We start from the raw sequence: 13,947 nt of genomic DNA, 5'->3' as shown, positions 1-13,947 counted from the left end.
GGGCAGATGCTGGGTCAACGTGCGTCCTGCCATCTCTTCTCGTACATTTGAACTTCTTAAAAATGAGTCACTGATTAGAAAAGTTATAATTCTGTGTTGGCATTCTGGAAATTCAAGCCTGCCCATGTCCATTCATATGAAATTATACAAACAACCTACACATACATCACCTTCAAACAAATGACAGGCCTGGAGCAGGTACAACTAGTTGGTGTACGCCCTCATCATGACCTAATAGCCAGCTGTACACTAATAAGCTGCCTACCACGCTCACTGAATCACAAGGTAGTATCATTAAGACTGGTCCTAACTGTTGTCTGAAGTGCCCCTGTTCTAACTTTTATACCTATCATGAGGCATACAGATAGTTGTATTAGGATTCAATGTCAAAACAAAAAAATTTTGGTTCCTTCTAGCTTTTGGATCAGATTAATTCAAGATGATACTAAGAAGATAAAATGAGAGCTTAGAAGATAGGTATCTCGGCAACTACTTATGGATGTAAGTATTTTCCCTAATACTATACTACTGAACTGGAAAACAGAAATAATCTAGACGTTAAGCCATTAATATTGCTCTGCAACTGTCAGAAGTCCCCATCTCAAATTTGTGAGTTCATCAAAACTGCCTCATGTCTCTACCCAATGAAATTCATAAATGCTACAAATTTGCATTTATAAAACACACACTAAAAAAACTAGTGTGAAATATTTGTATAGGTAGTTCTGTTTCAAATTTCATTTGACTGAAGACTTTTTCTACTAAAAAATTTCAAAATGACCTCTGGCTGGGGTAGTCTTATGACAGATAGGGAGATACTGATCCCATCAACCCTGAGACTGGGTGGGGCCTCTCACTTTCAGCACTGAGCAGCCTTTAAATCTGATGACCTACCAGTCTAATCTAATCTGATACCAATATAATCTAAGGCAAACACCATCCTCTTCTATGAGTGTCATGACAAGGTTGGGAAGCTCTCTGAAGAACAAAGGAATTACAAATCATGCTGGCAATTTTTCATAAATCGGATTTCTCCCAACAGCTTTTGACAAGAGCTGCAGTGGAAAGAACAAAGTTAAGCTCTTTGGCAAGAAACTGAAGAGCAGATATTTCATACTCATGATAAGGACAGAGATGAGGATAGAGTTTCATTCACTCATGAAAAGTAAAGAGGGAAATCAAGATAGGTAGGTGACTGGGGAGACAATGGGATGTATTCCCAGGCCTGCCACTTCCTAATTTTGATTCCAGAAAGGTTACTTAACCTTCTCTGAACCTCAGCATTCTCAATTGTAACAGGAAGGGACTAAATCAGTAGCTTTGAACAGGGACTAAACATCAGAACCTCTTGAGAGCTTTACAAAATACATCATGTTAGCAGTGATATTCATACGTGCCAGGAAATGTGAGCATTCTATGTGTGTTTACTCATTTAGTTCCCACAAGAACTCTGTGACAGGTACTATTACCCTGATTTTACATGGGAGGAAACGGTGGCACCGAGAGGTTGAGAAATCTGCCCAGTCAAGTGGCAGACATGGGTGGAAGGACCCCAACCCCGGGCTCTTTAGTACCATCTCGTGTTACGCTGCCTCTCCCCATATGTATCTCTGAATCTTCTGACTCAGACTCTACTGAAGGGCCTGCACATGCAAATTTTAATTCTAATGAGTTTCCTTGTTCACAGTCACTTGAACTAGAAGAGATGTAAAGTTCTGTGATTCAGCCTGGAGATGAAAACGGTGACATAAACTTTTTAATTAAATAAATACTCAAATTCTTTGGCCTCAAAAATCTCAGTCAAAATTAAATGGGCTTGGCTTTCAACAGCTACACAGTATGGTATCAAACATTAACAACAAAGATAATGAATAAAGAAATAGTAGGGAAAATTTGGGAAACAAAATGTTATCTAGCCAGTTAACTAGACAGATTGCACAGGGTTACTTAAGTTGATTGAGTAACGGAACAAAACTCAAGCCTATATACATGGGCAGCAACAATATTATTTTCATAATTTTTGGCTTAGATTTGCGAGTGAAGATGAAACATTTCGGAAAAACCCTTGGAAAGGATCAGTGCTTCTATCCAAATGGGCCAGGGGTCTCTTTGTTTCTAGGATCACAAATAACCACCTCTTTGTTCCATGTTTAAATAAACAATCCTTATGCTACCAGAAAAGAGGCATCTTTGGAAAAGATGGAACTCTGCACGTAAATGCTGATCCTTTAAACAATGTTGGTTTTTTTCATACAGGTTCCCTCTCTGACAGCTGAGTAACAGAATCAGAAAGATGGTATGGCATAAAGAGAAAATGAGAAAGTCAAGTGATGCTTGTCCAAAAAGCCAGTTGAGCCTAGGAGGTAAGTTTAAGCCAGGTCACTGAGGGTACAGATGGCCAGGGGGAGCAAGAGCCCATGTCCCCTGGCACAGCCCTGAACTTGGTCAGGTTTGTTTGTGTTATGAATGTATTTCCTCTCTAATTCTAGATACCCCATTTTGGGAAACTTGTCCTCCTCTCCTCCCACTCAATCCCATGGCTCTCTTACAAAATCTCTTCTCAAAAGTCTCCAGTCTGAAGCCAAATGATCCTATCAAGGGAGTTGCATAGCTCGTTATTAAACAAAAAGGAACTTAAAAAAAAAAATTTAAGTTCCTAAGACTGAACTATAAAAATTTACAAAAATAATGACATGTTAGAGGAATATATAGATTAATGGTGGCTATATAGATGGAAAGTTTCTAATATACAGTATTCCAGCTGACAAACAGGTATAATTACTAGTCACTCTTCTGCACTAAAGTTTCTTCAGTCTGGAACTGACGTATTATTTCTTTCCACTTAACAGCCACACCAAAAGCACACAAACTCATAAAGCAAACAGGTACTCAATTTGAAATTTCCTGAACGTAGATGAGAATTTGCAGGCAAGAATAAAAGTAAGTTCCTCCCCTTGATCCTTATATCTGTTAATGGCACCAAACTCCCAGTTTCCTAGACTCAAAATCTCACCTTCATCTGGAATCGTCTTCCTCGTTGGACTTACCCTCTTTTACATGCCGTCAAAGGACAATCCTGAAGGTATCGCCTACCTTCTCAGTGAAGTACAGGCCTTCTTTTGGGATTGAAGCCCCCCCCCCCCCCCATGACATGGTCCTAATGCAGACCAGACAAGGCAGAAACCAGGCTTCAAACCTGGGCTTAAGCTGCTCACCCAGACTGAAGACTTAATCAAATGCTAAGCTTTTTTTGATGCCTCCGTGCTAAGTCACTTCAATCGTGTCTGACTCTTTGCAACCCCATGGACTGTAGCCTGCCAGGCTCCTCTGTCCATGGGATTTTCCAGGCAAGAATACTGGAGTGGGCTGCCATGCCCTCCTCCACGGGAACTTTCCCACCCAGGTATCAAACCCACATCTCTTATGTCTCCTGCATGACAGGAGGGCTCTTTACCACTAGCACCATCCAAGGACATGCAATCACGCCCTACCTTGTAAGCTCTGAGTACTTTCTCTCACCTGATACACCACATTCTGGTCTATGTCTATGAGTGAAGTTTATTTTCCATGTAAGACAAGAACCTCCCTGAGGGTGGGAAATGTGTCATATGCACCGAAGGATCTAGCAAAATCAAAAAGCATGATGCTTAATAAATAATGGAATTCACCACTCAATTATACTTGTTTAATTTCTCCCCAGAAGAGGTTCGGTTTGTATTTTAATCTGGTTGATACTTGTAGTAAAGTTATAATGCTATGTTATGCCATTTTCTAAAGCACTGTTGTTTAGATTTGCTAGACGGGGATCCCTAAAAGAATGTTCTTTTCGTATGCACTATGCCCCTCAGGCATCAAGCTAATGACAAACTGCATACCTTCTCTGTGCTGTGTAATCTTGGGCAGCTGCACACTAGACAGCTAACTGGGAGCGGAGTTCTGTATAACCAGCTGCATTAAAAGGGATTACTGTGCTAGATGTCAGGAAAGATGAATTCCTCCTCTATCCTCCAGCCTTTGCCTTGAGCTTTTGATTCTACTAACCAGTCAACTGGACTTAAGGGAAGCTGATTTTTCTAACAAAATCTTGTTAAATCTATCATGACTGAATTTATCTCTTTCTGGATCCTTAGGAAATGAGTCTTTCTATAGTCTGTGGTAAACAGAGGGCTGTGGGCACTGACGAGGGGAGGATGAAGACAGTGAACTGGCATTCAGAGGGTATTTGGGGAACTAGAAAGCACAGTGGTTCTGAGTATGTGCTCTGGAGTCAGACTGTCCAGGCTCACATCCCAGCTCCACCATGATCAGCTGAATTATCCTGAGCACGAAGAGAAGGAAATCTCTCTCAACTCCATCTTTAAAATGGGGATGACAGCCAGACAGAGAAAGACAAATATCAGATGATCACTTATAAGTGGAATCTAAAAAAAAGAAAAAATGATATAAAAGAATGTATTTGCAAAAACAGAAACAGACTCACAGACATAGAAAACAAGTTTATGGTTACCAAAGGGGAAAGTGAGGGGGAGGGATAAATTGGGAATTTAGAATTAACAAGTACATCCTAACATATATAAAATGGATAAGAAAGGTCTTACTGCATTGCACAGGGAACTATATTTAGTATCTTGTAATAACCTATAATGGGAAAGAATCTGAAAAAATAATATACATATTTAAATTTAAAATAATTTAAATATTAAAGTTTTATCAATTAAAAATTAATTTTAATCCATTAAAATTAATTTGTTAAAAATTAGTTGAAAAAATAGGGATAACAGTACTGCTCATAATGTTGTTCTTAGGATTAAATAATAAAACACCCGGCATACTTAGCACAAAGGACGTATCTGAAAAGGTTAGCTGCTGCCATTATTCAGGTGTTTACATATTATACAGAAATTGTTCACATGTATTTATTATAAAATGACGATGAGGAAAGATGAGGGAGAGGTTATAAATTTCTTATATTCATGGTAACCCAATAAGGAAATTCTAAGTCAAACTAAGCATAAGTGCCAAATAAAGACTTAATGCTTTTATTCTTGATGACACTACCTTTACCTTTATGTAATAATTAAACACTCCCGAGCTGCTGCCAGAGAAGATGCCACAGAAATGCAAGGTTCATACAGAGGAACAGAGAATGGACAAACATATAGTAAACTCCATCTGCTCTTACAGAGAAGCAGAATGCTCAGGTAAAAATTCGTGTGGCTATAGCCTTTATCTTCAGGGCTGGTTTGCCAATTAACTTCTGCTAAGGCTAACACTGAAACTGATTTGCCAGTAGTATGTGCAGTATCTGGGTAATACAGGGGAGAAGGCTCTTAATTATGCCCAGGCAACAATAAAAAGAAATCCTTAAGAAAAAGGCCAACTGACAATAAGGAGGGTTAGCTAGATCTCTACATATCCATGCCAACCAGCAGATATCACACAGAGGATAAATTAGAAAACAGACATAATTGAGATTTTTCTGCCAAAGTATCAAATGCATGTATACATCAGGTATGGGGCAATACCTAATGCTTGAGGTTTCAACTGCTTGTGATGACACTGAATGTCGCTGACCTGTAGTAATTTTCAATTTTGCTGTGGTATGTATTTGAATCATGGGCACTCCTAGACAGAGGGAAGTAAGTCATGTTGCCAGTGAAGACGTGTAGCCCATGACCCAGGGCCCATATTTCAAGAGGGTTTTGCTCTAATTGTGGAGCAGCAGCTCTCAAGAAGGGATTCAATTCTGTGTTCATTTTTGAAAATTGCCTATTCCCTTAAAAAAGCCAACTGACATTTCTAATGATAAAAGGGAAGAAAAAGCAGAGAGCTGTAGGAAAGAGATGGTTTCTCTAATGGAAAGCAGATACTTGTGGGGGATTTTTTTTTTGATGCTGAAATTATGTCTGTGAAATTCTGGGATTTCCAAAAGTCTTCAGATTATATCTTAGCGTATCAAAGATCTATTGTACATAAAGTATTTCTTAAAGTGCAAGAATTCTTTCATACCAAGAAGGAAAATGAAGCAATTAACATGAACAAGAAAAAAATTCTATATGCTTATCCAAGAGATGAATAGGAGATTTAGTTAAATACACACTGTTCCTCCTAAACTCTGAAATCGGCTGTGACTTCCATTTTTAGAAGAAAAGATCACAAGATGATATACATCTTGCTCAGTGTCTAAAGCATCGTGTTTTTCTCTTTGACTACACATACCATTACTAGAATATTGTCCATGAAGAAAGAGTTAAATTACAATTAGTGACTCAATATTTTGATGCAACAGATTGGCATGCCTTTTTAAAAGGGTGACATAAAGTCTGAAAAACACATCTTAGATCACATTTTTCACAAAATGCTCAATTTTCTTGGTCTAAGTCCTCACTGAGTTATTATGTGTCATCCTCTTATGCTAGGAATAATAAAAGAAACCAAGTCCCAGAAAGTATTGCTGTTAGTATTTTGTTTTGAGAATCTTCTAGATCGATGAAGAAAGAATCATTGAGAGGATAAAAATCACCTGCGTAAAGAACAAAAACAACTGGAACTTACAAGAAATCCTATTATTTATTATATAAATAAAACCTGTATATGGGCAAGAAGCTACATAATAGCATCAGAAAGAAACATGGCATGCATTTTCTATGATTAACTGTGGCAAACTTATCTTAACTTGACTTTTGGGGAGAATTTTTTTTAAGTATGCCAGTCAATAACACTTTTTCTTTTTTAAGGCAGACACTTAATGGGAGAAGAGCTACTTTTTTTTTTAATTACTCTATGTTCCTGTTAACTTTTCTTTTTCTGGCTGTCTTTCAAAGGAAAAGAAATAAAAAACTGCTAGACATCGTTTCAGTATCTTTGTAAAATACAATCTTTAAAAAAAGTAAAAATTCAAATGGCTTTGGAATACAATACAACTCAGTACTGAAATAAATTTCAATTATCCGAGATGCAGTCAATGCCAAAGAAAAAAATGATCTATGGTCTTTCATTGTTGAGGCCTGTGAATTGCATACACTATCACTACCACCAAGTACCACTACCACTACCACTAAGTAGTTGACACCACTTCAACTTGCTTCAAAGAGATGTATCAGCTTCTCATTTAACCCTGCTTTAAAAGCTCTGGGTTTGTAAGATTCACAAGCCTGACTTTATAATGATACTGAATGCAGGCAATCCAATCTTTTGGTCCATATCTTTGATATCTGTACAGTTATCTGAATACTCCAGCACAAATCCATGTGAGGTATGTGTGTTTCTTCTCTAAAGTAACTGTACTAATAGCTCGGGGTATGTTCAGGCTTCTTGGACTGAGTCATTTGGGGATGCCTGCATGGCCTTGGATCACCTGGCTTTACATTTTCTCATCGATTTGAAAGTGAGTGAGAATCAGATCACTTTTGGGTGATTTTTCCTACTTCATCAGAGGATGTTTGTTTTGTTTCAATATAAGGTCTTCCCATTTCACACAGTAAATTCCAAAGGACTTCATATATACCCGGGATTTCCTAATAGTGGGTCTGGTAGACCTGTTGTTACTTTCAGAGTTTAACTTCATATTAGGGTCAATAGTGGATCATTTAAGCATAAAAAACTGAACCTATCTTACTAGAAAACCTTCACTTCCAAACTTACCCTAAAAATAGCCTAATGATTTTGAAATAAAAGCGATGATCATTTTATTCTTGGATAGAGAAAAAAGAACGTTTAGCTGATAGACTGTTTAAGAAATTTTAGTTACAGAGATAGATGGAAATGTATAAAAAATTATTCCTTATTATTTCAATTTCTCCATTTACCTAATAGTTGCCCTGACTTTTTCAGTCAGTATTCTTTTAACATCAGTGTTCAACAAAAAAAACTAGTGGTTTCAGGAGAGTATTTAGTTCAGTGGGGGCTGTTTGTAGGTTGCATGAATGAATAAAAGCATGGCCACATATGGGGAACACAGGCAGAGGCTAGAGTTAAGGGTGTGAGAGAGAATCAATGAGTGTCTATGCCCTTCATGTCTTCTCTCTCAGTTAAGTGCAACTCACATTTTCATTTTATTCAGAGCTAAAACCTTACCGTCATTTCAAATCCTGCTTCAGGCCCTGGGTCTCTATCTCTAGGATGCCTCTCCCCTCCATCTTTCATTACAGCCCCAGATGAGGGTCGCGTTAACTTGACGGAGGAGAGCCCCCTTCTCCAAGCCAATCTGTTGACTTTTGGCATAATTACCATTTTGAGAAAGAGAGAAAAAGAAAACACAGAATTGTGTTTCTCTTCCACTCCAAGGGCCAGCTTCTCCACTGTAACTAAAGAATAAACTCCAAAAGTTTTAGCTTATTATTCGGTGCTAACAATATGCTACCAACCTGCTTCTCTTTGCTCTACACCCACTCTCCCCACTCCGGACACCAGAAGCCCTGGCTAACAAACAACTGCTAAACGACAGTTATGCACCAAGAAGTGCTCTTTGTGCTTTCTTAAACATCCAAGCATGCTCACATCTCCTGGGTCCTCTCAGAGGCCTGGAGGACACTATTATTTCCATCCTGCATGAAATCTTCCTTCTTTCTGGTTTAGCATCATCTCCTCCCTGGAAGCAACCCCAATCCCCTGGCACTGGGGTTAATGAAACCATCTTCTGACTCCTCCCAGAACACTGCACTGATTATAACATTTACTTTATTCTGTCCCAAATTAGGGCTGGGTGTTTATGTCTGCCTCTGTTGATCTGTCCTGCTTTTTCCGCTTCGCCTTTTTAAGAGGTGCATTGTATTCAAAAGGATAAGGAAAACTTGCAGAGAACAGAAAACAAAGGGCTGGGAAATGAAAATAAACTGGGTATTACAACCAGGGAATCATTATACTTCAAAAATATTTCCTTTCAATTAGTACTAGGCTATAATGATATAAGCTAAATTTAATTTCACATTCATATAAAAACCATGCTTTATTTCATTGTGAAATGAATTAAATATCTGTTGAATGAAAGGGGAAAAAAAAACACAATTGGTTGACCAAGGACTGGTTTGGGAATGAGAGAAAGGTTATAGAAGGTAGGAAGAATAGAAACATCTCATTTTGTTTTAATATCAATACACTGTTTTTCCTTTGGCTCAGTTGGTAAAGAATCTGCCTGCAGTGCAGGAGACCTGGGTTCGATCCCTAGGTCGGGAAAATTCCTTGGAGAAGGAAATGACAACCCGCTCCAGTAGCCTGGGAAATCCCATAGACAAAGAAGCCTGGTGGGCTATAGCCCATGGGGTCACAAGAGTCAGACACGACTTAGCAACTAAACCACTACCACCGTGAAGCTGTTGATACACTGAATTATGTAGACCCTTCCATGTGATGTCAATACCACAGTAATGTCTAGCCTCAGCCAACAGAGACTCACATATCTGCCCCCACTGCAAACCACGAAGAACCACGTACCAAACCCTGTACCAAATATTGTTTTTAAATCTTCAGAAAAAAATAGTTTGGACACAATAAAGGACTTTACATCATTATGACAAGGAATAAATCAGGGATGAGTGGCGATGAGACTGAAACTAGTGCTTAGTGTTTACTTTCCCCCTCCCCCGCCTCCCCCAAAAAGCTCTAGGGAGAGATGGCTGGTGGTTTTTGTCAATGTAGCCTATGGGCATTTTGTCAAAAGCCCTGGTTTTGTCAGCTCTCAGGATCAGAATCTGGTATTTTCTTCTTACTTTAAGATGTAGAACTATACGTAATTAAAATGTATTCCAGCAGTTGGTATTTTGAGGAGCAAGGGCTCAGTCATGGGGAGACAAATATTTGTTCAATTACAAATGAGTTTCGATGGTCTTAGAATGTGGACCAGTTCCTTTGCTTATATTACTCGATTTAGTTCTAATCACCACCTCATGATACAAGCATCATTTGACCCATCATACAGGCTACTGACAGAATGAGGTACTTGCTTAGCACTGTGGTAGGTAACTCTGGGGTACCAAAAATTTGCCACCTTGACTACCATGATTTTATACTGTAGGTAAGAAAGCCATGAAGATGACATGCTGTCAGCTAGGGCTGCTGAGCTGCCTTCATCAAATGGTCTTAGATAATGGACCTACTCTTACTCCGTGCCACCTGACCACCATCACCAGGGTCACATCCCCACCCGGTCCTTGAGGCCAGTCTCCTTCAAGTAAACTAAACTGGTGGCCCTCCAGCAAGAGCCCCCTTCCTCTTAGCCATGAGGACTTTCTCTTTACGTTGTCCTGAGTCCCTCTGTAACTTGGAAAGAGGCTGCTTTTCCACCGTCATCTTTGTGTTGACATCTGCTTTTTCACCGTCATTTTTTCTAACATTATAGCATCTGTATATTCTACTCCAAACACAGCGTTTTAAAAATACCTTTGGTTTCTCTCTCCAGTTGTCACAACCCTCACGTCATTCTTGCGTTTAGGTTTCATGCATTGTTTGTACATTATTGAGTTCCTATTACAAATGTTCTTAGGCATCTTTTTCCATGTATCTGTTAGATAACCCTCTAAAACATACAAGTCCTCTAGAGATTCAAATTATTTGTTTCTGTTGTTGCCCCTCCTATAATTCAGCTCATCATGGACAATTTGTAAATTACAGTGCTAAATTTTTATTTCTAATATATTTTTTCTTTTTCAGAGCTATGAGTTTACACCTATCTTTTCTGAGAAGCTTCTAAAACTTTTCTAAAAACTCTCTAATTACGTCCACTGGGTTTTTTAAGCTCTAGGATGAGTCACTTTCCCATAAAGGTTCTTGTCACTTCCATGTCGCCAACTAGCTATTCTTTATTGGAAACAATCAAGTCCAGAACAGGAATGCCCTTTTTTGCTCTCTCTCTACATTCTGAGACACAAAATTGTCAACAAGACAAATCTGGTACTTATTAGATGCTCTGTATTAAATGGAATGAAGCTCTCAACAGATATTGACATAGAGTTCTCTATTACTGTGTGACTTGCCTCTGTATAATACATAAAGAAAACTATCACTGGAGCTAACTATCAAACTTGGGGTTTTGCAAATGATAGGTGAAAGTAAGTGGCAAACTGTTATTGCTGCTATTGATAACAGCAGAGAGACTGATGTCTACACATGCTGAGAAAATCCACATTCGTCAAAGAGGATGAATTATCTAGGACAGATGATCAAATGCTCTTCTGCTGCATCTGGGACACGATTTAACTCAGTAAAAAAAAAAAAACAAAAAAACTTCCAGTTTAATTTTTTGAATACAGATTTACTGTACATAAAACATGGTATTACTCTATCATGGTTGTTCAATTCTATCTTCTTTGTGTTAAAACTCACCTTACGTGCTTCCAAACTAGCTGAAGGAAAAATTTGTCTTCTGAAATCTTTCCCCCTTCTCTTAGACCTCAAACATGTGAGGCTTCTCTTCCTTCTACTGTTCCCTATGAAGTTGTATTTTTAGCTCCTTAGACTTTATGGTGCTCTATCTACCTGTAATTATGCTGCAAAAACACAGGAAGATACCAGTAAAGGCCAGCAGCAGACAAGATAGCAAAAGGCCTATCTGTGGTCTTGAACAGCTGCAACAGGGCAGGGCACGCCTGGCAGAGTTCCTTCTGATTCTGGTCAGCAGGACAAACCCCAAGAGCCGGACTTGCTTTCAAAGTCATCCTGAGCACAGGACATTATTTCACTGCCCTGGAAGCAAAGGCTGCAGTCCAAGTCCAAAGGGGCTGATGAGAAGGGTAACAGGGGAAAGGCCCAGGGAGGGTGCTGAGGGCGATGGCCTTCAAAAGGTATTCTGGATCCTGACAAGCCATCTCTCACCACCCCACACTCCTCTCTAAAAACACCACAGAGCAAAACCACCACCAGTCCTGATGGAAAGCCAGATGTTACTTTTAGTTCCGGTTTGGAAACGTTGCCCAAGTTAAGTTTTAAGATTTTTTTTTTCTTTTCTTAAAGCAAGAAGTAACAAATTTATATTTTACCCAGGATAACGGAAATAAGATGCTATTAATCAGATGTTTAGAAACGGAAATACTTTTCAGGGAACAGGAAACATTCTTTAGTGGACATCCTTTTCCACAGTTATATAAAATACCATTTGTGAAGGACCATGATTGTCTTTGGGTAAATAAAAAATGCTACTGCATGTGCAGGATTTTATAGCTTAAAGTGATTAGAGGTTTTTTAGTCTTTACACAGTGATCCTTGCAATGTACAGTGCTTCTGGCTCCTTGGTTTAAATTAGTGCTTTCTTACTTAGTGAGTTAATGCAATTGCAGCCAAGTAGCATATTTCTATTCTATTCCTCGACAACATTAGCATAGAATGCACATTTCCTTTGGAACAAAGTGATACACATGTATACATCTCTTCCCAGGACACAACAAGGTTGGCAGCAAGAAGAGGAATAGGAACTTGAGGAATAAGAATGTCCAGAGCCGAGAGTGAGCAACTCAAACCACAAAACTACAGGTGTGAGTGAAGACAGATCACCGCTGCCCCACTGGAATTAAGAGTTTACACACATTTAGAATTAGGTTAGATGGTAACTACCTTTCTGACAAACAGTGAGACTTATTGGCCGTCAGACGTGCTTCCACAAAAACAAAAGCACTCCTCAAAAGGAACCAGCCGTGTTTTTAAATAATTCATATTCTCCTTCTCATGTGCCAACAAAGGCAAACTCGACTGGGAAAATGCTCCAATTTATTTTCTTATATAGGCACCCTGTTGATGTTAATGCTGACTGAGAAAGTGTCCAAGGACTCAAAACTTAGAAACCCTGTCAACTGTGACCATAATGAGGATTCACAGATTTGTACTAAACCTCTCTTAAAACACAATTTATATCACTCTGTAATACGACCAAGGAGGTACTTAGGAGCTAAAAACAAGAACCTCTACTTACGGCTGACACAGCTTCACCAGGTCCTGGTCTGTGGTGTTGGGAGGCAGTCCCCGGATATAGAGGTTCGTTTTGCTCAGCTGATCCCATCCCGAGTTGCTACTGCTACTACTGTTGTTATTACTGCTGGTGGTGCTGGGGCTGGGAGGGGCCATAGGATGGGCTGGGACCAGAGACTGCTGAAAAACAAAGACCACAGCATTAGAATGCGCCATGGAACCTGTATTCAGCACTGTTCAGAGGTTGCATGATCTCCAAACCAAGATATAAATACAGATTATCTTCAGCTACTTTACTACATATCTTTTAATTTACATCTTAAAAAAGATCTGTTCATTCTGCAAAGGCATTCTCTCCTTCAACATGAAATTAATAACAGGACAACTCAGTAAACTATTCTCTACATGACCCTGAAATAAGACTAAAATTTTGTGTAAGATTTTCTTCACATACTTTAAGGAATACATTCAAGACTCAAAGTGAACTTGCATAAAGTTATGCAATAATATTTTAATATACAGTCATTCAGAAATCACTGGATTTTTGAAAAGGTTTTCAAACGCTGAAAAACACTTGATTGAAAGTTGCTGACAATTTTATTGAGATGATTCTTAGGGATTAAAAAAGAAAAAAAGATTATTCTTCAAGTGTCAGAAAGTTAAAGAGTTCAGTCAAGATGCTCAAATAACGAAGACTTCACCTCGTTCTAAGACAGGCCCACGGCTTCTTTGAGACATCTGGATAAGATTCACAGGTCAGCTGCCTTTCGCTCTGGCTAACCTTGTGAAATTTAACCCCTGTGAGAATGGTGCAGAAGCTGGAAACATTCCCAGGCCTGGCAGCAACCAACGTAACCTCTGTAAAGCGTGCAAGCCAGGGCTCAGTGTGGTTTTAGCCACCTAGGAAGACTGTCTGAAAATGTACTCACACCAGATAATTGTTAACCAATTGAAAGAAACCACAGTTCTCTGTCCCTGTGCCACACGCATGACCTTTGAGGAAGTGAAATGGTGCAGCGTTGAAATGCAAGTGAGCACAGCCCAAAGTGTTCT

The 13,947-nt window shown here is 39.0% G+C and overlaps 1 protein-coding gene across 33 annotated transcripts in view; it reads right to left on the bottom strand.

Annotated features, from left to right (window-relative positions):
- Nucleotides 1–13,947, bottom strand: part of RBMS1 (RNA binding motif single stranded interacting protein 1) — a 217,850-nt gene that overhangs the window by 79,576 nt on the left and 124,327 nt on the right. For 21 of the 33 annotated variants that reach the window (XM_081582741.1, XM_081582750.1, XM_081582745.1 and 18 more), the window contains one exon: nucleotides 12,899–13,074. In XM_081582741.1, coding sequence (XP_081438867.1) covers nucleotides 12,899–13,074 — 176 coding nt within the window. The remainder of the gene's footprint in view (nucleotides 1–12,898; nucleotides 13,075–13,947) is intronic. The other 12 variants (XM_081582743.1, XM_081582751.1, XM_081582747.1 and 9 more) reach the window with 1 other exon arrangement.

Source organism: Giraffa tippelskirchi, chromosome 3 (genome assembly GCF_054371585.1).
Source record: "Giraffa tippelskirchi isolate mGirTip1 chromosome 3, T2T-mGirTip1v1.2.pri, whole genome shotgun sequence".
NCBI lineage: Eukaryota > Metazoa > Chordata > Mammalia > Artiodactyla > Giraffidae > Giraffa > Giraffa tippelskirchi.
Note: the sequence above shows the minus strand (reverse complement) of the source record. Positions and strands in the feature narration are given on the sequence as shown.